General features: G+C 35.0%; 1 protein-coding gene across 3 annotated transcripts in view; it reads right to left on the reverse strand.

The window, feature by feature from the left end:
* The window catches only part of VPS13A (vacuolar protein sorting 13 homolog A), a 99,351-nt gene extending 75,804 nt beyond the window's left edge, over window positions 1–23,547 (reverse strand). For 2 of the 3 annotated variants that reach the window (XM_031602382.2, XM_090132485.1), the window contains exons 1-19: window positions 23,394–23,547; window positions 16,640–16,683; window positions 16,047–16,089; window positions 14,982–15,077; window positions 14,601–14,702; window positions 13,934–14,043; window positions 13,602–13,661; window positions 12,431–12,490; window positions 12,126–12,206; window positions 11,609–11,666; window positions 9,538–9,665; window positions 9,198–9,304; window positions 8,715–8,886; window positions 8,295–8,357; window positions 4,865–5,000; window positions 4,056–4,150; window positions 3,109–3,251; window positions 1,246–1,447; window positions 1,045–1,159 (exon numbers count right to left, since the gene is read on the reverse strand). In XM_031602382.2, the coding sequence (XP_031458242.2) occupies window positions 1,045–1,159; window positions 1,246–1,447; window positions 3,109–3,251; window positions 4,056–4,150; window positions 4,865–5,000; window positions 8,295–8,357; window positions 8,715–8,886; window positions 9,198–9,304; window positions 9,538–9,665; window positions 11,609–11,666; window positions 12,126–12,206; window positions 12,431–12,490; window positions 13,602–13,661; window positions 13,934–14,043; window positions 14,601–14,702; window positions 14,982–15,077; window positions 16,047–16,089; window positions 16,640–16,683; window positions 23,394–23,493 (1,915 nt within the window). In that variant the 5' untranslated portion in view covers window positions 23,494–23,547. The remainder of the gene's footprint in view (window positions 1–1,044; window positions 1,160–1,245; window positions 1,448–3,108; window positions 3,252–4,055; window positions 4,151–4,864; window positions 5,001–8,294; window positions 8,358–8,714; window positions 8,887–9,197; window positions 9,305–9,537; window positions 9,666–11,608; window positions 11,667–12,125; window positions 12,207–12,430; window positions 12,491–13,601; window positions 13,662–13,933; window positions 14,044–14,600; window positions 14,703–14,981; window positions 15,078–16,046; window positions 16,090–16,639; window positions 16,684–23,393) is intronic. The other variant, XM_090132486.1, reaches the window with a different exon arrangement.
* Between the last annotated feature and the right edge of the window lie 12 nt (window positions 23,548–23,559).

Here is a 23,559-nt window from a genome sequence, read left to right on the forward strand (position 1 = left end):
GAAGTTTCTCTTAAGAAAGACAAGCATGATGATCCACCAACCGCAAGTTGGCTAATTAAGAACTGCTGTCACGCAATATTCAGTCAAAAAAGAAATAATGAATAGAGATAGAATTGATGCTAAAGTCATTCCTAACACTAAATAGATAAAAATGATTCCTGTTATATACACTGTGCTTGCTTGAGTTTTGTTTTTTTTTTTTTACAATTTATTATTACTCAATATTCATATTTTAAAAGGACATGATTTAAATATGAATATATTACACATTTAAAAGACACAAATTCATGCATTTTTTCCATTAAAATGAATTTTTATGTGAAAACTTTCCTAATGCACCTTCTCCATCGAGCTGTACATGCCTCTGATCTAAAGAGCTTAAGGTTCTTCTACTCAAACAAGTTTATTCCACATATCTCATTCAAAAGCTTAATACGGAGACGAGAACAGTGAATAAGACCTTCAGAAATCTAAAGTTAAGATGAAACTGAAACTATGGGAAGGCCTTTAATGCTGAGTAATTAAAAGACAAATTAATATAGTTTACTTGTCTTGATTTGAATTAATTGTAATCAACATTCATCTGAGAAAGAAGAAAGGATGTGGAAAAGCAACTACTCTAAAAGAACTTCAGTGTTTCTCTAGAGGACCAGTACCTCCATACTGGCTTTTTAACAGTATAACACAATTAAGGGTCTTTATACACTCAGATGGAGAAAACAGAAAAGCTAGAAGTTACAAACTTTTTTTCAAATTCTGCATGGTGTTCAGTGATAAAAATATTAAATATAACCTCAGAGTGTGGAGCATATTTTATAAAGAAAGTTGTAGAAGATATATACATAAAATTTTTCAATTCCTAGAGCAAATTCTTTGCAATGATATCAAAGATTTCCATCTATTCACATATTTTGTTGGAAATCTATGATGTGGGTGAAGGCACCTTCATATGGAAAGGTATATATATATGTATATATATATATATTCACATTAAAAAAAATTAATATTTGTCAATATCAAATCAGAACAGAATGCAGTACTTGCCTGTTGATGTTTTTTCACGAAACTCTTCAAGCTTCATCAGAGTTGCAGATGTCAGTTGCTCTAAATGCACATCTTTTGGGGGCCTGAAGAAATCCACTAAGCTGTTTATTGTTCTCTGTTAAAATAATACAACAATACATTGAAAATTGTCTATTTGAAAAGATTTTTCAAGATATATAGCTTATTTAAGTATTTACTTACTGCATCGTATATAATTTCCAGTGGCTGTGATTCTATTCTAAGCCTCTGATCTGCCCCCTCATCCAAAGGATTAGTCTCAAACATTATGCTTAAGAGTGAGGTACTATTGTCTGAATAGACTGTTCGAGAAGACAGAAGACAGGGTGTACAGTTTTCTTGGGACATGCCTGTAACTTCAAGTGAAGTTATTTTTGTTTCAAATCTGGAAGAAAAAAAAAAAAAGGTAGGTCCAATTAGATAAGAGTTGAATGAATGAGCTAAAAGGTAAAAAAAAAAAAAAAAAAAAAAAAATGACCAGAACAAAAAGAACAACAAATTAAACAGCTTTACCTAACCTCAGATATAAATAGTTTAATCTAAGGATACAGCATACATACCTATCTGATATCTTTTCCTCATTTCACTATCTTATGCATCTATTAAACATCTGTGAGTAAATAAGAAATGAGATCCAAAAATACATCTCATATATTCTTCATGAAGAGGAGTGTCAGGGCAGGAAAGATAGATGCAAATGGAAATTCAAGTAGAATTAAAAATTAGATGGCATGCATTTAAACTTAAGAAACAGATCTAGATGAAGGAGGGAAGGGTTTTAGTACAGAGAAATAAAAGAAAACCAACAAGATTAAAGGCTTCATTACTCATGGATCATCTGAAGAAGTACTTTTTAGATTTGGGATTTTTTTTTTTCCAGTCACTCTGTCCACCTCTCTTATAGCTCTTCGATTGTTTGAAAAGTCATCTTCATCAAAGAGAAATGTTTGGAAGCATTCAAGGACCTTAACATCCTTTTTTATGATGGTATTACAGAAACCAGTATGCAATACTCAAGGTGAGTCTGCACCAACACTAAATGTATCAGGAGAATCACCTTTTCTGACCGGTTGGCTATGCTGTATGTAATATTTCCTAAAATACAATTTGCCCTGCTAGCTGCCAGGGAACGCTGCTGGCTCAGCACTGAGCTCGCTCTCAACAGCATTTCCAGACCCCTTTCTGAAAGGACTGTTCTCCAGTGTCTCATCTTCCAATCTCCATGGCATTACTCCATCCCAGGTACATCACAGGCATTTTCCTGAGTTGAACTTCATGCCATTGCTGATTGCCAAGTGTCTCAGTCTATCTAGCTCCTTCTGCAAGCCTCTCCTCCCTTCAGGAAGTCAAGAGCACCTCTCAGATCAGTATCATCAGCAGACTTGCCAAGGACGCACTCCAGTCCATTCTGATCACTGTTAAAAACATTAAAAGACTGACCCTAGAATTGAGCACTAAGGAACAACACTGGTTACTGTAAACCAGCTAGATGTAGCCCCATTTACTACAACTCTAAGCTCTACATAAGGCAGATCATCACACAGTGGAGTATAAATGTTTATCTTACAGTTGGATAATCTGTCAAGAAGAATGCTGTGAGGGACAATATCAAAGGCCTAACTGAAATCCAGAAAGCATACATCCACTCCCTTCCCTTCATCCACCAAGTAGGTGACCCTAGAGAAGATAAAATTAGCAAGGCAGTATGCCTCCACATAAGCAATTCTAACTTTGTTCAGATTAAGTTTCAAAAGGAGCAAGTGAGATATTTATCAAAGAAAGAAAAAGTAATAGGACTGCTTGTATATAACAACAATGGACTGGAAAATAAAGATGAAAATCTGTATTGGTACAAGTTCTGAAGATACAGAAGTTAATTCTGAAAAACAAAACTATTCATTTTGTCCACTGTTTGCAGGATGATGCTGGTCCCCAGCTGCACAAGTGAAAAAGAGAAATAAAAAAAAAGTTATAGAGCTTAAAATGCCTACTAGCCATCATCAGCACTGCACAAGAAATAAAACTAGCTTGATAGAGAAAGCTTACCTTATTGCTTGTGCACCGGGTCGTTGCGTAAATACTGTACTCAATTCATTTAAAGAAAATTTTACCAACTCGGGAGTTTGGCTGTTTTCTCTTATTGATGCTGACATGCTTTTTAAATTTACAGACAACTTCATGGCTTCATACTAGATGAGCGGAAAAAGCAATAAATTATAACAGTGAATTATCAAATACACATATACATTTCAGTACAGTTTATGGAGAGCTGAACACCCAAAATAACATCCTAAACTACTTTTCCAATGCTATAAACAGCCTGCACAACTACAGTACAAAAGTAATTCCCAAACTCGCTATGTAAGTAATTCCCAAGTCGCTATGAAGATGCAAGGGTAGAATAAACGTAGACAGACTATGCTTGCAAATCTATGACTTCAGTGCAGATGCCTGTAATACATTTTGAAAAAAAGGGCTTTTGACAAAGCTGGAAGGCAGTCTACTGTATTGTGCAAGGTATCTAACATGAAGATGGCTTAAGACTACTTTGAATGGTTAAAAGATGTTGTTCTTCTCTACTACGTTTCTTCCATCATCTCACACATTATCTACTCATCTACTCCATCTACCCTCACTAATGTTTAAGAGTCCACTGAAGTAGTCCACTTCCCTTAAAAGTTTCTGAATATTTTAAGAAAATATACGAAATATTTTGTAATTTGAACAATATGCTACTTAAGTGAGTTAATACTACTTTAATTAGACAATATTTCATTTGGAACTTTTCCAGAATATTCAAAGTAACCATTTCAACCACTCTCTTAAAATAAAGGGTGTTCTGTTCTATGCAAAGGTAACAGTAATAAAATTTAAAAGCAACACGACATTACTCAAATACTTGTAATTTTAAAAGCAATTCTCAACAACTTTTAGATTTTGGCTTCTAGTATAAAATTACTAATTGTTTTATGACATAATAATTTGCGACTTACTGATTTTGGAAGTGTTGGGTCCACAGCTGTTTCACTATATCCAATTGCTGCATAAAGTTTAGCTTTCTCTTCACTCGTCATAAGACCTTCAAGACCTGTTGCATTGTAATAGGTTAAGCACAATATAAGTATCTTTAACATGTAAATACTGTTATGCGGTACCCAGTCCATGGCAGTATTGGAACTAGATGATTTTTTGGTCCCTATCAACCTAGGCCATTCTAAGATACACTTTTGAGTAAAAAGCATTAAAAGAAAAAAAAAAGAAAAAAAAAAAAAAGGCTCAAAGTCTTAAATTTTAAAAACATCGTGCTTTAAAACAAGGTTATACATTTATTCTCAACTACTTTATTTCCTAGCTTGCTAACAATGAAAACATGTTTTTTGGCATAAATTCTGTGCTCTAGAACATTTACTAGATGCCTTCATATTTTAGTCAGTCATACTATAAAGCACTGCATGAAATAGCAAGATTACAAAAATAATGGAAGTAAAATTGCTTACATTCCATTAACTGATACTGTTTTCCTAGCAATTTTTTCAAATCCCCACACACACTACACTGTGCAGACAACTGCTAAAACTGGGAAAGAAAGCAGAAATAAAGGACAGTTCAGGAAGTCCTACAGAAAGAATTTTAAGATACTTCTAGAACATGCATTTAACAATTACATCAGAAGAAAAAAAAAGTCTAAGGGAAAATGTAAATGCCAAATGTTAAAAAAAAATCTGAAATTTCGTTTTTGAGGGCCTCTTATTCTAATAACTAAGTCTCAATAATAGGAAAAAACATCAATAAATGAACATACTTGAAGCCTTTACTTCTTGTTTTTGTTCATCCTTATCTTCACGTGACCAGCCCCATATCCAACTAAACCAGCCACCAGAATTTTCATCATCTTGTTTTGTTCCTGGTTTGTATATTTTGCATCCAGATTTAGTGGCCTGAAATGAACAAATACATAGTAATTATCTTCATGCTTCTTTCTTCTCACTTGGATAACAATCAACTACTTTTATCAACAAACAGAATAAGCAAAATTTAACCAGTTTTAAGACAAAAAAGGTTTTTTATGTAGATTTTCCAGCTAGCTCTCACTCCTCACCGCCTCACTCCCTCCTCCAAAGGAGAAAAAAAAAAAAAAAAAAAAAAACCACGAAGAGCCACTCCACAACTTTACAAACATAGAAACTACTAAAAGAGTCATTAAAAATACACACGTTAACTATGAAGTGACCAGCACAGGCCACATTTTAACTCATCCTTTTTTTTTTTTTTTTTTTTTAATTTCAAGAAAGATGTAAAAAAAAGTCCAATGTTATTAGAGTAATAAGATATTTACTTTGAGGAATATAGAAAATCATTTCTGGATCATAGAGTTACAACAGTAGATCTTTCTTTATTCTAGTTCCATTATTTCAACAGCTAGGACACATACCATGAGATGCCAATCATGATTTCAACACTGGGTTCTCAGAGAAAGTGAAACCTATATCCAGACTTGACTACATAAAGTTTGGCATAAGTGATGGTAAATGCACATCAAGCAACATAAACAATAGAGGAGTTCTCAAACCTGTAGCAGACCACATAAACCAAGTATTTTCAGAACTGATACAATTGTAGAAGACATTAAAGTCAAAGCTTATCTTGGATTTAAGATACTTTAGTGAATATGATACCCAGAGTAACAGATAAATGATGCAGAATGTCAGCTAAAGAACACACATTCTCAAGAACTTTAAAAAATCATCTAATGTTCTTTTTATAAATGATGTCAAATTATCAAGCAGTTGTAGAAAGCAAGTGATTTATTGAACAAAATGGACAGAGCTTTAAAATAGAGCTGTCAAACCTCCAAGATAAGAGGTTTGTAAGACACTAAGAATTATGAGTCAGAGGACAACTGCCATTCTTGACATGTCTGAAGCTGCAGCTGGCACTACAGACGAAGGAAAGAATGGCTATAAGCAGAATCAAGAAAAACCGTAATTGTGCAAAGATATAAAAAAAAATTTTGCATGATAGAAAATTTATTCTTTCTGAAGAAATCCTGCTGCGCTTTTTCCTTCGCTTCATTTGCAGAGGTCTAGAAGTCAGTGCAGTCTACAGAAGGATTACTTTGCAAGGTACATTTTCTGATTAAAAGAAGGTACATTTTCTCATTAAAAGAAAGGGAGAGAAAGAGTGTCAGCATCTATTCTGAGTTCAGGGAATCACTTATAAATTTTCTCCAGAGTGAAGGGATAAAAGTTGCTCAAGCTATCTGATACTAGCAGTCGATGCTTGGCTTACTGAAGTTGAGTTTTGTCATGGAGGGCACAGTGATGAACATTAGAAAGTAAGTGAAGGTTTGAAATAGCAAGCTATTGCTACAAAGTTCCAAGAAGATCAGATGGTTCAAAAATTGTAACCTCCTGGGAGCTTGAGTTCAAAGTCAGAAAAAAAAGCAAGCCCTTGAAATTCAATTGAGATGTGTTGAGGAAAAGAAAGAAAGAAAAAAAATGAAACATGAAAGCTTAACAAATAATAGGATTTTTTTATCTAGCTTTACTCAGCCTACTCTTAAAGGATATTTCTTTAAGTTCCTTGTAGATTTAAAGCTACCTGTCAACAATACAAATCTAGTAGTAGACTATGCTCTTGCAATATCCTTTTTGGGACTGTTTTGTGAGGTACTGTTATTACCTGTTAATAATTACAGAAGGCTTCTGGCAGATCAACAGAGGTAGGACACAAGTTAGAATCATTGTAACCTGATATTTAGTACTTGGAAATTACTCCAGAAAGTTACTCATGCATTGCTCTAGATCATCGCTGAAGATTCCTTCCAACTGAACTATTCTATTTTGTCATTCAAGATACTTCTCCAACACTATCAAATGCACAGTTTAAGATGCAAAGAAATAAAAAGAAATTTTCTTGCAACCTTCACCTAAGCACTGCTGAAACTTGTCTTAAAACTAAGGACTGGAACGTGATCATTATAGGAGTGTAGTATGACATAACCTTCTGTAAGAATTGATTTCATACTTATTTTCTCCAGCACGACTATAAGTCAGAAGGGAAAAAGGAAGAACAAAGACTAGAAATTCTCCAGGATCTTCCTCATCTCACCAGAGCTGGGAGGAAAGAAATAAAAAGAAAACTAACTCCATGGCACAAGATTAAAATAAATAAATAAATAAATATTATTTAAAAAGACAAAATTAAATGAGAAATAAAACAAAAACTGCTAAGGAAAAGAACTCCAGCCAAACAACTGAAGAGGAGAAACATGAACATGTCTTCCTCTGTTAAAGTCTGAATAATGATTATTCATGCACCTAAATATAGATTTACGTACAAACAATTGTGAGGAAAAAGAAACAACACTTATAGATCCCTGTTCTGAGTTTTATTTTACCGATACATTATTACTGCTACAATTCCATTCACACTGTTCTTCAAGTACTCTACAAAACAAAAATTTCAAATGTCTCACTCAAGTACTGTGATAACAATTGACTGCAGTAAGCGAATTTTAATTAACAACCATTCTGAACTTCATGTTCTGTTTCTAATCACAATGATTATTAATGAAGAAAGATCCTTTTGCAGATTTCAGAAAAACTGCAGATTTCACTTTAGTCTTCTGGAATAACGCTCAGACACTATGTTGAGAACTAGGGAGTATACTAACATAGTTATACAAGTTTCTTACTTCTGAAATCACATTATTTTATTTCATTGTAACCATCTATTTAGGTTTTTTTTTTTTTGCATTTAGCTATATTCAAAATAACATTTCCAAATAGCAACAAAATGTGAACATACTAGATACATAGGTGTTGAGACTACATTAGTAGGGTACTAGGAGGGAAAAGAATAAAACTAATCAAGTTTAAACTTGAGTCTAAAAAAAAAAGCCTGAGAATTCTCAAGCATTGGACATAACCACTTTCAGCTTACCTTAAACTTTCATCACTTTACCAAATTTCACAGTAGATCTTCCGTAAAAATTGTGGGAATAAATTTCCCCCCATCAGTTATTCTAAAGAAACTATATATGAAACTAATTTCTGCTTAATTGGAGGCTGAAACTGTGCATTATAATAACAAATGTTAAACATAAGTAGAATAAAAGACTGTATGCAGCATAATTCAAACACCAGAACTAAAATGCACCTGCCTAATGTATACACACAATTTTATGTTTTTTTTATGTTCTTCGATGCAATTAAATGATGAAATTTTACCTCAACTTCTGCTTGTTGCCTTGCAAGTGTGATGTTAAAAATATCCAGAACATTTTCAAATTCCTGCAAGAGAGGAGAGAAATTACATTTGGACAGTTTGATTTGGTAAGATTTTATTGCTCACAGTCTTAAAGAAAGTGACAACAAACTACTCTTTCCAGAGAGCTCAAGTAATTTGTTCAAGTTCAAAAAGCAAAACGAACCTGGAGGAAAAAAAGCACATCAGTTTATGTTTTTCTTCAGTGCAACTAGTAATTTAAAATGACCTCATATGTTTATTAATACTACTCACAAAGAAAATTATTGATGAAGTTGCAAGTCAGGTTGCTGAAGTTATATTCCAAATCAGTGTTTACAAACACATAACACATTTACTTCAAAAAAAGATTAAAATGAAGCCATTAGCAGAAAATGGCTGACCTCCAAAGATTTTAAGATTTCTTCATTCGGTTTTTTTGATATTATCTTTGTTCTATACAACTCCTTGTAGTTCTTCACTTGATTCCTATGATGCCGAATATGTTCCCATGACCACATTTGGAGCTTACGTTGAACATTTACTTCAAGGATGCCGTAAATAACATATTTCCACCTAAGGACAAATGAAGGGTAGCTTACATTTCTATTGGCTTACTGAAAAGATGACTAAAGCTATGCAGACACCCACATATAACTAGTTGTGAAAGCGTGAAATCCATTCTTTAATACTACACTTTGGTTCAACAGATGATTAAATATGATTATCTTAAAAAAAATTGAAGCAAACAACATCAAAAAAAACCAGAGGACTTAGTTTTAGGAGGAAGTGAGTTCTAACATTCTTAAATAGGAAATTATATCTGGATTTATGTTTCAAATGAGTAAATAACTAACAAATTGTTTTCCAAGCATGAGGAGGCCTACCATATCTTGGCATTGTTGTGCAATGGAACATCAGGCCTGTACTTCCTATATGGCAAATTTCGAGTCATCATATCAATAGATTCAAGAAGTTCCATGACACTGAAGTACTAAAAGATCAAAAAAAAAAAAAAAAAGTCCAACTTGAGTGTTAACTGTTTTTCTGCAAACAATGTAAACCATTTCTATTTCATTAAACACAGAATAATCTGCAAAGAAACGCAACACTAAGAAACATCGTTTTATGTTTATTATAAAATTACATACTAACCTTTTCATTACCGTATATTATTTTAAATATATATATATATATATATATATATATACATACATACACACATACCTGTGGCTTATTGAATTCAACAGCTACGTCCTTTATATCTATATCTAGATCCATTTTTGGAGTTGAGAAATCAATGTCAGATCGAGGATTCATAAGAAGCTTGGCCTCAGCAGAAATTGGACGGAATACTGAAAAACACATGTTGATAAAAGGAAAAAAATTAAAAGGACATGAATTCTTTAAGATTCCCGTAAATAATACATAATACCTATCAGCTCAAGTTACACTAGGTTATTCCTTGTAAAATGCTTGACTTCAGAACATGAAAACTTGATCAATGCAACTAAAAATGCAGTATAAGCTATACTCAGTTTTCCAATTTCATTCTGATGATATGACCAATAAATCATTTTGGTTTAATGACTCAAGACTATACTTTAACACAGACTTGCCAAAATGTAACAGAAAGGACAACTCTGTTGTTTTTGTACGTGTGTGTGTGTGTGTGTGTGTGTGTGTGTGTGTTATGTTACTGATACACGAGACTCTTTGATAAGCTATACTCACGCTAATACATAAACATTCTACATTTCTAAATCAAAACCCACGTAACCATGAGAAAAAAATCAGTGTGGATGCTAAGTAAAGCAAAGCACATCACACATTAAAATTAACTCAAAAATAGATGTTATTCCTCAGTTTGGCAATATCATGCATTCACTAGAGCCTTCAGAGGCTGTTTGGTTCAGTCTTTCCATCTATTTCAGGAAAATGATCCAACAATATTACTTGAAATCATGTAGTTCATATCCTTATAAAATGAAATTCCCTTTACTATCAGAAATACTGACATATCATCTACATAAAAGGTATTCTAAATCCACTGACAAGTTCATAAGTATGGAAAACATCTTTGCAAAATGAAGCAATATTTACATCTATTTAACTTGGTTTCACTTTAAGCTCATTATTCTTTGTGAAGTTTAATTTTATTCTACATATTTTGTGGTAAATTTTGTGTTCATTGTCTTCCTGTATCCGGTTTGATATTTTTTTTTTCCCCTCCTTTCCATCTGCTGCGTTTACAGTTCAAATGGCAAAAGACAACTTTTTACTTACTACTTTCCTGTCAAGGTCTCAGCATAGAGTTCTTTTGCAACAGTCAGAATTTTCACATGCCACAGAACATTGGCATGATATAAAGCTTAAAATATCTGTGTTTCCGTGGGTACTGATGACATTTAAGAGTGCAAATCCCAAATCTTGGAATTTTGCATTTAATCCTTTTGAACTTCTGTATAATGATTAGATAACAGATGATATTTACATTTGCTTTCTTGTAAAGAGAGTTCAAGCTAGCAACTGAAAATTGTAGATTAGAAAACAGAATAAACTACTAAATAGTACTGTGGAGCAGATGATTTGTGACAGACCCAAAAAGCTTCCTCTTTCAGGCAAAGAAAAATCTGTAAATAAAATAATGCTGCCCTTTTTAACAGTCTTTACTGTGAACTATTTGCTCTACATAAGGCCATTTCAAAAGCCATTCTATTTTGTAAAGACTTATTAAATAAGCACATGCGAAATAAAAATGAAGTATGAAAAGTACACAACTGCCATGTTTGAATGGAACCGATGAGATGTATGTAAAGTAAGCAACAATGAAAGCAGTGCAACTTATGACAGAGTAACAGTAAAGAAAACAAAAAATTGATGATTGAGAGTTTTGTAAGTACTGTTTTCACCTTAACAACAACAACAAAAAAGTACATTTCCCATAAGGTAAGTTATCTCAAAACCACGAAGCAATCTCAAAACTATAAATTATTCAAGCCACTCTTGGTTAACATAACTTAGAAGATGCACACATTATTAATTCTTAAAATAAAGAATTATCAATGGATGTGAATGAGGATTGATGACACTGGATCAGAAAAACTCTTGAGTTTAATCAGAACCTTTTTAAGGGTACAAATACAGTAGAATATGCACACACAGTTCTTCCCACAAAAGAACACCACGCGCTTTGAATAAAAAAGCAGCAACCTCTGAGAAGTGCTAAAAATAAAACTGAACTATGCATATTATTTTATTTCAACCAGTAATATGTAACACTTCACACAGCACTTACCAAAATCATAACCATCTGGAATCACATTGCGGCAGGCAACTCCCTGTTTCAAGCTAAACTATAATGGAGTAAAAAGAAAAAAAAAAAAATAGTCACAATTCTATTACATTATAAACTTTTAAAAATAAAAGAGATTGACCGTTTGATGTATTTCAAATAATCCTTCCAAAAGACAATTCAAATTGAAATAAGCACCCATTTTTAAACATAACTAAATTGATATATTAGAGGACTATTGTTTTTATCTACTAAATCACTGAGCAGTGAAATGACCACCTATTGCGAATATTTTTCTAACCAACAACAGACATTCTTTTCCCCAAAGTTTCTCAGATGGCTGTTGGATTTCCATCATATAAAAAGCTTAAAGCTTAGTATTTTCCCTGATGCATCAATTACTATCAAGATATTTCTTGAAGATATTGGCATAAATGAGAGTAGAACAGAAAGGGAAACGTGCTCAGTTCTTCACAGTATGAACTACACTAGCAGACGCTTTAAGTTATTCTTTACTAACCAATGATTCTGTATAGCCATAATGATAGAACATCTCAGATTTCACATTCCAGTAAGCAAAAAGGTTATCCAGTCGTACAAGCTGAAAAAAACAACAGAATATTAATAAATCTAAAAATTTTAAATGTAATTTGTATTTCACAACTTCTGAATTAATAAGAATATTCAGATTGTTCACTGCACATTGCACATTTTTATATTTCAAAGTCTACACAGTTGTATCTTCTTACTATATAGAAGAAATTCAAATTCATAGCTAGTTTGTATTGCACTAGTTCTTTCTTTGGCATTTGGATTATACTGTACCTTATAGAACAACTTGGCAGATTCATCATGTAAACATGGATTCCAATTCTTATCTGAGGTCTGAAATGAAAAGTAATGATAGTTTTTCTGCCGTTTACTAAATACCAGCATTTTATCATCGCTGAAACAAACAAGTAGAACAAACAGAATGATCATCGTAATTAAACCCTCTGAAATTGGAGCGACACTATCTTCTGATTTTGGACTATCAAGCCGTGACTTTCTTAAATCAGAAACTTCATCAGACTTCCTTACTGAGAAAACACATATGTATATATGTAGTGATTGGCATGCTGCAAACAAGCCTTGCAAACACTTTTCCTTTACATCAGTATTATTTATAGGTAAGCATTTTCAAAGGAGAAAAAAAGGAACTGGAATTATTCTGTAATTCCAGAAGTAGCAGCTTAGTTCAAGCCCAGAAATCCTATCTGCTACTATTCACTTTTAGAACCAACGTGACAAGCACTTCAAAAGCAATGTAGTAAGAGTACAAGTTTTGGTTCATTATACAAAATTGTTTGTGGGAAGAGGTTAAAAAACAGCTATTTCTGTTTCTTGAATCTGCTAGAGAAAAAGAATCTGTAAGATAACTAATTAATTCAAGAAAGTGGAATGGTACTTAAATACCATTTCTTTACAATTATTAGTTATACAGTAAGATCTACAAAGTCAGAGCTATTCAGCATATTGCTTCTACTAGCTGCACTTCCAGAATGAATGTATACAGTTCAAAATAACTACTGTAGATTAAAAAATTCAACTATAATTTGAAACAAGATATCACTTTTTTTTTCTTTCCTTCTTTGGGGTTCATGTCAATTTCAATAAAAGACTCATAGATTATGAATAGCACATATTTATGAAAGACTGATTCCTTGCAACCACAAATTGCAAAGACAGAATAAAAATTTCCTCCCAGAGATCTTTTTAAAAGCCAGCATTTTATCTTTAATGGCAATATCCCCACTCCAGTATTTGTGCTTGATTTGATAAACCAAATAGTTTTGAAACAAATACCATTGTGCTTAGCCCATGATTAGAAGAATTATTCCATTAGACAATATGTTACCGGATAGAAAAAGTTAACTTACAAACAAACATAACCTATATCATATACGTCACCTTAACTTATACATCAACATGGCTTTCAGATTAAAAATAAAATTACCTGCAAACTTAGGTTCTGAAGTGAAATCCCAAATGACAAGGGGTTATTTCGATTTGTGATCTAATAAAGTGAGGAAAATACCAAAAGAAGATTATCTTGTGCTTAACATTTAGACTTGGAAATAGACAACAATAAATACACACACATATCTTCATGCCTCGGTACAAGCTTTTTATCAGTTTTCATTTTTTTTACTTTAAGACCATGAAACTTTAAAACCTTTAATAGGATTCTGTCAACATACAAAATAACGGGAATAAAAGATCAGGCAAGTTCATTATTTAACATAGCTGTTCACATCCCCTTGTCTTATGATAGACAAAATGACTTACATCATCCTCATAGCGAACGTGGATGTTGGAAATTTTCACTTGAAGATTTTTGATGACCTGAGTGACTAGTTTTTCTACAAAAGTGTCTTGTTTTTCTTCTTTCACTTTATCTAAGTTTAAAAAAAAAATAAAAATGTAATATTCTGTTCACATTTAAGAATGTTTAGACCTAAACCAGAATAAAAAGGATGATAAAATTCATTTGACAGATACCTAAATTTTCTATTGATCTGTACTCTCTTTCCTTAAAAACATTCTCTCTCAATATGACCTGTAACATTTATATCCTCAGCCTACAAAGTTTTAGAGTATGATATGATGCAGGTGATTCAAAAGAAGCATGTAAGCATGAGATGACAATCATCCCATATTTCCAGATGAACATTTTGCAGTATTGATACCACCTACACACTCAAATTTCAAGACAGTATCTGTTTTCCAAAGATGAACACTATTTCAACACAAAATATTCAACTGCTAACAGCCAAGTTAAATATTACTTAGGACAAACCTGCAGGCACATACCTTTCTATATGAAAATAAAGATCTCTAATTGCAGTTTAAATATTGGGACAAAACAAAATATCTAGAATAGTGAGAAATTCAACATATTTTTGAATTAAAAAATAAAAATAGCAATACTTTAATTAGCTGCTCTCACTCTTACCTTGCTCAGCTATTTTCTGCTTTGCTTCCTCTATCCTTTGCAATTCCCTTTGCCTTGCTTCCATGAGCTGCTTCGCCTCTTTTTCAGCATCATATTTTATGCCTAAATGCACAATATTAACAGTTGAGATACAAAAAACTTTATGTTTTTGGATACTTTTACAAAAGCAATTTTCCTCATATTTTGTTAATAACTCTACAACAACAAAAAATTAGTTGACTGAATCTAAACTGCTGAAGAACGCTCCACTGACATTTACCTAGTTTGATTTGGTAGGAGTATCTAGCAGAAATACAACTCATGAAATAATATCAACCAACTACAGAGACGTCTGAAATCCCATCCACACATTTTCACATTTTCTTCTCTATATTAACTTACTGGCTGTGGGCACAATAAGCAAGTAAACTCCATCAAGAACTGCCTCAACAGGTTGAGTATAAAGGTTTTGCCATGGAATCTGTAGGTTAAGTTGACCTAGAAACACACAAAAAAAAACCACTGAGCTATACACTCATATACAGCTGACTAGAAAGAAATTATTAAAAAGATAACTGACATTAACCACAAAAGCTCTAAACAATTACTTTATTGAGCATAAAAAACAGTGTATCTGAGGTGGATTTCCTTTGGGTTGTCTGTCTTAAGTAGCATGCAAATGAACATTCCAGGGAGTTTTCTGCGTGAGCCAAACACTTAAGTCTGAAGTCCCTCTCTTTAATCCGCCGAATTATATTCACTCTTCACAACAGACTCCCCTTTCTTCCAAATCCACTACAGCACCCTCACACACTCAAAAAAGAGGGCAACTCATACATTATCAGTCAGCAAAACACTGCCAAAACCAGAATTTTCAAAACATATATATTTTTCTTTTTCCATGGAAAAGAGCCTTAAGTATGAATACATGTGTGTAAGCATGATGACCCTGACATTATAGCACCCCTCATTCTTCATATATGCATAATTTTTAATAAAACATGAAGCTAGTCACACACAAAAAAAATATTTGCAGAGGAAGTCTATGGGAAACAGTATGGTTTTAGGCTCAGTTCACTTTAAGAAACGATTAACTTTTAAAATGCAGTCAACTAGCAGCGAGAAAATATTTCATAAAAGGGAAAAGACAAAGGGAAGGAGGTGGCGAAATCATAGATGAAGCTTGCTGAAACAACAGATGAGACCTAGTTCTACTCAACTGCTAATTTGCTACACTGTGTTGATATGACTAAACAAGACTCCATACATTTTAACTTCACATTTTAGCTCAACAAAACAGGGTTATTTATTTGTTTGTTTTTCAGAACAACAACAAAAATGAAACAAACCTAGAATGTTCAAAGTATGAAAATCAAGAATCATTGCTCACAAAGTCTAAAGACACTTGCAAGGAAAAGTAGTATCTTTAGTGACTCCAGCAGGAATGCATTACAAAATGTAACTTACCAATATGTCCTGCTTTAACTTTAAATGGCACATCGAGTTGACTCTGAAACAAAGTGTTTTAGAATATTTCAGCAATTTGTGAAACCTTGTCAAATAGGACTATGAGACAAAGATAAACTTAACAACACATACATCACTTAACCATTGAAGGGAAAAAAAAAAACAAAAACCACAACACACCAAATAAATAAATAAAGCCAAGGTATTAAATATAACAGAATGCACAAACAATGAGCTTCTGATTCAGACTACTAAGCCATGCACATTCCCCACAGCAAATTTCTACCCCATATGCTATAGAAAAAAAAATATGGCTTCCAGTATTCCTTTTTTAAACACATTCCTACATGAGTTTTCTTTTTGCGAACTATCTGAATTGAAGCCAGAAAGTATATAATAGGTTCATCTTAAACTTAACCTCAAACTCACTAGATAACATTAGTACTGAAGGAAAAAAAAAAAAAAAAAAAAAAAAAAGCAAGTTTTCATATGTCTGCACATCCTACAGTAAGAACCAGAAAAAAAACATCAACCAAAAAGTGTCCTATAATTTTTTTTTTCAACATTTTGTGTCTTTGCTTTCATTTTCTTACCAGTGCATTTTCTTTTATTTCAAGATTTTTCAGAGCTACAGCTCCTAAAATCAAAAAAGCCAATAAGTAAAATTAGAATAAGCAAAGTAGCAGCAGCGCACACTTAACAAGTCTTAGCTGTGAAGACAGCCATAGCCTACATCTCAAATATCCACAAAAGATTATTAAGAATACATTGCCCATTTCCACTACAAAGAAATCTTTCTCTGAGATTTGCTTATGGATCCTCCATGGAAAAGAACCCAAGATAACTCAAAGTAAATCAATGGAGATGATCCTAGAGGTTTTTTTTTCAGCCTTAATGATTTTATGATGGTCGCATTTCATAAGGACCTATTTGAAAATAAAAGTTCGCTTCTTTTCCTCAACCATCTGCTTCTCAGGCTTGTGGAAAACCATGTTACAGCTTTAGTTTTATGCTGAATCTTTTCTCCCTGAGAAGATCTTAGATTTGCAAGTTGCTTTTACAGTTTTATGACAGTTCACAGGATGCACTGCAGTACATCTAATTTTTGAATGTCATAAGACAAGAATAACTTCAGTATCCTGTAAACACAGAATATCCTAATTGCAGAATATGTCTTTACAACATGCTCAGTGTCAGGCACTTGACATCATAGAATAACACCAGGAAGATGCAGGAAATTTCACCTTTTGAAAGCAAGCATAGTTTGAAGAAACTACTTCTGCAAATTCTCTGAGAAGGATGGAACATCTGCAACTGCTACCTTTGAATTAGTTGTATAGTCTTAACACTTGCACATGGAACAGACACTTGATATCACCAAACAGAGGCATAAATTAGATTCATAAAACAAGAAGTGGATTACAAACCCAGAAGGGAACACAGCCTAAGGTAGCAAATAAGATTTGATTGACCTAATAGTATTTTTCTTTTGGACACACAAATTAAAAAAGGCCAAACACATCAGGAGACTGGGCCTCCAACTACAGGTAAGTATTCTTGCAGTTAGACAGTGATGATAGCTTTGGACACTACTCAAAGTAGCACCAATCTGGGGAAACAAGACTCTGATATCAGAACTGCACTCCTTGGAGTTGGTTCCAGTCACTGAATTGTTGCTGTACAGATTTTCAACTGAACTAACCCAACCATGCTGTGGTACTTACAAAACACTAAATCTTTATTTAATGTGGTCATCAGAGTAATCTGTACATGCATTTTTATTTTTTATTTTTGGCAGAATTGTATACGTTTGATACATGGTACCATCAGCCAGCCTATCAAAAGAAATACTCTATGCGGAAGGATGGTTTTGAGCTGTGGGCTCTACTTTTAAACCGTACAATACAAAGACAGTGGCCCAAGCATCTGAAAAGGGGAAAAGAATAAAATAAAAACAGAGAAGAAAGGAAGCATTTCCAATGGTACTCCACAGCCCATCTAGCAACTATGATAGCTTTTTAGTCTTTGCAGGAAATGACAAGGTAATCATTTTTATTTACTACAGGGGTCAGTTCTACACTAAATTTATTTCCTATCAAAACTCATCATTTTAAAACTCAGTAACAGAAGTTTCATTTTATAAGAAGAAACAAAACAAAAACAAAACACGCATATTTCTTCTCCATGAAGGCTTTGCTGGTTGTATTCATGGTAACTGTGTACAGTGTAAAGGTCCATGTTTGTGATCTAATTACTGTACTTTAGATTTTTGCCTCCCAGTTGAGGCAAGTCCATCAGCAATCTGTAAGACTACATGACACATGAAATAATTTAAATGGCTTTAGTTTCTTTCACTTTCACTGTGAGCAAAGTAAGCATTATATTGTCTTTATGAACGGCTTCGGTGCATTATGCATTTTCAGCTGAGACACATTACTGTAAACTGCAATAACATAAAAGCCCTAATGTTTCTGAAAACAAATCATTGCAAAGCACGCAAGGATTATCATCCCAAGCTCTTAAAAAATACTTTTTCACAAGGCAAGCTATGGCTCATTTTGCCTGAGCCCATCATAATGGCAGGGAATAAACACAGCATCAATACTGCTTCAAAAAGAAATTTAACAGCTCTATACAAAGAATCAGGACGGGGAAGCCAGGTAAATTATTCTTCACTGTTTTTCCCTATATATATGGTTTTATAATTCTTAAGTTTTAATGTTTTAGTATAAATAATTAGGAGAAATTAGTAAAACTGTGGTAATTTTATTTTAATGTGAATTTACTAAACATTTACTGAAATATCACAACTTTAAAAAAAGAAAAAGGGAAAAAGGGAAGGAAAAAAAAAAAAAAAAAAAAAAAGCATCGATTGAGGGAGTGGAACAGACCCAACTGACTATCAAAGCACACAAAAGGCTACTGAAGCACTCTGGTGCATATTGGCAACATTTAGTTCTCCTGCACTTGACAGTGTGAAGAAGATACAAAGTAAACCTGATCTATTTCCCAGGTGCCAGACCTCATCTGGTTCCCAATTTCAGCACTCATTAGTTGAAACATAGTAACTAACCATACAGGTATTCTCCTTAGCAGTCCGCCTTTTCACTTGCGAGAGAACATGAATGCAAGTGGATGGTATTCTGCCGTTGTAATAATATATATATTTTTTTGTTTGCTTGTTTAAAAAGCTACTCTCAAAAACATAAGCCGAGAAAGATGACAATAAAACTTTGGTGTGGGACATAACACAGCTACTGAATTTTACTGTCCTAGAATACAGCCAATTTAATTTTAATTGAGAAGATTCCAAAACACATCAAGATTTAAGGTTTGCTTTGGGTGCTTTTGGATGTGGTTTGTTTCCCATCAGAAAGCAGTTGGCTGTTCCTTTGTATTGAACATAACAGTACATCTAGATAAAAAGATTCACTAATACCTATAGCTTACAATTTACTGTGCCTATTAAAGAAGAAAATTCTTAGCTTCACTGACCTCTGGACATTGAAATTGATTCAACAAAATTGAACATTTGTCAAAATACTTAATTAATTTTTATGAACGTTTATGTTTTAACTTCAGACACTCAAATATCGTGTGTAATATTTAGTAAAGCATTTTACCAAAGAGGCATAACTGAAATTTTGTTACCTATCTCAATAAAAGCTACAGGCAGGAGAAGGAAACTGATCTTCATAAAAGTCCTGCTCATTTAACCTCTGAACTCTAACTTCGGTGCTGCCCTTGTAAATAAGAAGGAACAGAGGTGAGACAGATGAAGGGAAGAGATATCAAACATGACAGACAACAGGAACTTAAAATATCTCTGCTGATATCCGATCTATATCAAACTGTGCTCTTCATACTTTAACAGAATTTCTGCTTTTTACCAAGACTATCACATTACTGATAGGATCATAGCTTATGAAACCCTCCGATCACTTCCTACCAACAGCTGCCTTGCCAGTCATTTTCTACTTGTATTTGTGCTGCCAATTAGTCCTACTTAAGCATACCTTCCAGATAGAAGCTGGAAGTCTTTGAGGGTTCGAATGTCTGCCAGACACCTTCTTTATTGACACCTCTTGTAAAACAGATCACAGAAGGCAGAAGAAACTACTTCTGGTATCCCCTAGATAGTCCAAATGACTTTACTACTATGCAGAAACCACACCTGCTATATCCAACCAAGGCATGGTATATGAAAGCAATACATATTTATTACACTAATACACATGACAGAAAAAGTAGATTTAAACTTGTGTCAGATATCTGCCTCCATCAGTAGGTCAATGCAGCTGTCCCAGACAGAAACACCAGGAATTCAAATAACAAGTTAAGTAAGATATGCTTGAGACATCAGCTAATAAGTAGGTGTGCCCAAGTCAGAAGAGAGTTTTGAAATGCAATTGAAACATTAAATGAGATTCCTTAGGCCCAACCAAAAGAACCAGTAGTTCAATGGACTTCAGTGTAACAACTGTTTGGTCTCTCACAGTGGTTGGAAAGTTCAACAGTTTTTCACTTTTTCAAGTGAAAAACTTTCTCAAGACAAAAAGCAACATCTCAAATGACTTCAATAATTTCTTTAGGTATTAAAGTATAACTTCATGAACTGTGAACAACTTAAAAAACCTAACTAGATAATCTAACCTGTTCTTCTAAGAAAGCTGTATTAACATGCAATAGCTTGCCTAAGTGCCACTTTCTAAATGAAGGCCAGAGCAAGACAAGGTTTACATTGCCAGCTTTACTAGAACCATCCATTAAACAGCATTCCTTGGTGGCTGCCAAGCACGGTAAGTAATACTTTATTCCATTGTTCTCAAAGAAATCTTTTCTCAAGGGATACGATGGCTTTTCCCATTATGTTTTTTCTGAGCCTTTCCAGTGTCAGCCTTAAATGTTCAATTAGCCTTTTTAACTTATACAGTCCTTCAATCTCCTTCCTGAATTGCCTTTTATATTTCAGGTCACTGAATTCTTGCAACTCTTTCAGCCATGAGCCTGCTTCTGGACATCTCACCTTATGTTTCAAGATAGATGGGGTTTTTACTCTTCAATACGAGTTTTTTGGTGAGCAAAAGAAAACATTTTAAAGCGATTTCGATTTATTACCATGTATGTGTACACTGGTAGAAGCAGTGTCATCATACAACTTTGTGATACAGATTGAACTTCAGTGGCCTTCAATGATATTCTGACTTCCCTCATTATGCAAAATTAAAATGAATGATAAGCATGTTCCTTAAGGTCATGGATAAAGCTCCCAAATTCCCAAAATACAGAGGGAACTGTATGTACATGTTCAGAGTCTACCAACAGAATGTTAGCAGTCTTAATGTTAACAAGCTAGCTTGTTAACAATACACAGTGACAGCATCTGAAGGGGAAGGTACTTATGATTGGGTATTTCACCCATCAGTCCTGAAAATATACAGACTTTTTAAGATTTAATAAAATAATACATGGCATGCCACGGCATCCAGAAGGCACATGGCTCATACAGCATGAGAGAAGTAAAGCACTTTCATAGTAAGCAGAAAAACCTGCAAACGTACTAACTCAATACAAAATCTGAAGGAAAAAAAGAAGTGCTGTTTTTTTCTATTAAAAATAAAAATAATAATAAAATCTAGTTCCACAACTACAGTTACAAGAAACACAAGTAAAATTAACAGTAAACTTCAAAAGGAACTATGTATATATGTATAAGGAACTATTAGTCAGGGACAGTAAAAGAAAAAAAAAAAATCCGCTACCCCTACTAATAGCTACTGCCTTTTAGTTGGAGGAATGTACTTTCTTGGTCCTCCAAGCTCTCTGAAAAAGATATTGCAGAAGAACACGTCACTAATCACAGTGGAGGTTGCACATGCATCAGACTTCACCCCTGGTAGAACACAAAAAATAAACATTCTTCAGATGACACTTTAAAGACATTGCTACACAGCAATTCTCTAGGCATCTCAGAACAAGAGGTATCACACAGCTATTCCCACATGCAGCTAGTATACAAACTGTAGCTAATATACACCTAATCTGCTAAGAGCTGCCCCACAGCAGCATGAACTGTCAGGACAAACCACCACTCATCTATGGAGCTGGAAAAACAAGTTTTATTTGTGATGTACAAGCATAGCCCAGAATTTGTACAGAATAACCTGCATTTTACAGTGAATACTTTTCCTGCCTTCCATGAATAGGAACTATGATAACTGAATAACTTTATTTCACAGACAGCGTGACTCACTTCTGCCAAAACATGCAATAATTCAGTTCTTTCAAAGAAAGCACAATCAACAAGCATGCAACAGTCATCCTTAATGACACAGACTGACTTTCTCTGTGTCCTCGTGCAGTTTTAAGGTTCCATGCAGAGTCTGAAGTTCACAGAGATCCCATCAAGACTTGACTAGCTGATGGCATATCACTGCACAGAGGAAACCAAATTAAAAAAAAAAAAAAAAAAAAAAAAAAAAAAAAAATACACCACCATTCCAGATAACAGAAGAGCAAAACAAAAAAAGTCCAAAATGCAAAAAGCTTCAAGAGAAGCCTCCAGAACCTGACCTATGTATGTGAAGGCCTAATAATGGAATTAATAGGCAAGGAACAGACTGGGGGTGCTTCATACCAACAAACATCAGGAAAAAACAAACAAACCAAACCAACCAACCTTTACCTCCACTTGCTTTTGGTGGTGTTGCAGACACCTGGAACGCACATTCACAGCTGACTCAGGGGTGCCCGCACACGCACCTGTTATGCGTGGGCGTCTTCTTCTTTCACGCTTACTTTTCACAACACACAGAGGCTGCCGCCGCTGCCTTCTCACAGCACGCGGAGCACCGCCCGGAGCACGCCGCTGTTCCGACGCCTCGGCGCAAGCAATGGAGCGCGGCCGCTGCCCCGGACTCCCGCCCCACGGTAGCTATCGCGAAGTGCTGCCCGCGCCGGCACCTCCACCGGCGCGCTGCCGATACGAAAACGCGACCGAAACCGACTCCGTTTATTTTTAGTTTCTTATTCCTAGACGGGAACGAGCTCGACGGAACCAGCACGCGGCGGGCTTCGGCCAGGGAGGCTTCCCCGCCGGCAGGGCAGAGGCGAGGCCGCGGCGCGGGCACGCACAGCCGGGGCCGCTCCCCGCCGGGCGCCTCCCGCTCCCGCCCGCGCGGCGCCTCCCCGCCGATCCGCGCTCCTGCCGAAGCGCCCCGGCTCCTCGGCGATCGCTCCGCGCCGCTAAGCCCGAGCAGGCTGGGGGGACGGCGGAGCGCGGCGCGACTCCGCACGGCCCGAGCGGGGCACGCCGCCCGGCTCCCTCCCGTGCGCGGCGGCTCGTACCTCCCCAGATGCCCAACTTCAGCTGGGAGCTGTCTAGGTTCACCACGTAGTCTCCGAGGAAGCGGTTCAGGACGTCCACCACCAGCGATTCAAACACCATCCTGAGCCCCCGCCGCTCCTCCGGCCTCCGCCCCGGCGCGGCCCCCGCCCTCACTGCGGCGCCCCA

This window comes from Phasianus colchicus, chromosome Z (genome assembly GCF_987193195.1).
Source record: "Phasianus colchicus chromosome Z, bPhaCol1.hap1.1, whole genome shotgun sequence".
Lineage (NCBI taxonomy): Eukaryota > Metazoa > Chordata > Aves > Galliformes > Phasianidae > Phasianus > Phasianus colchicus.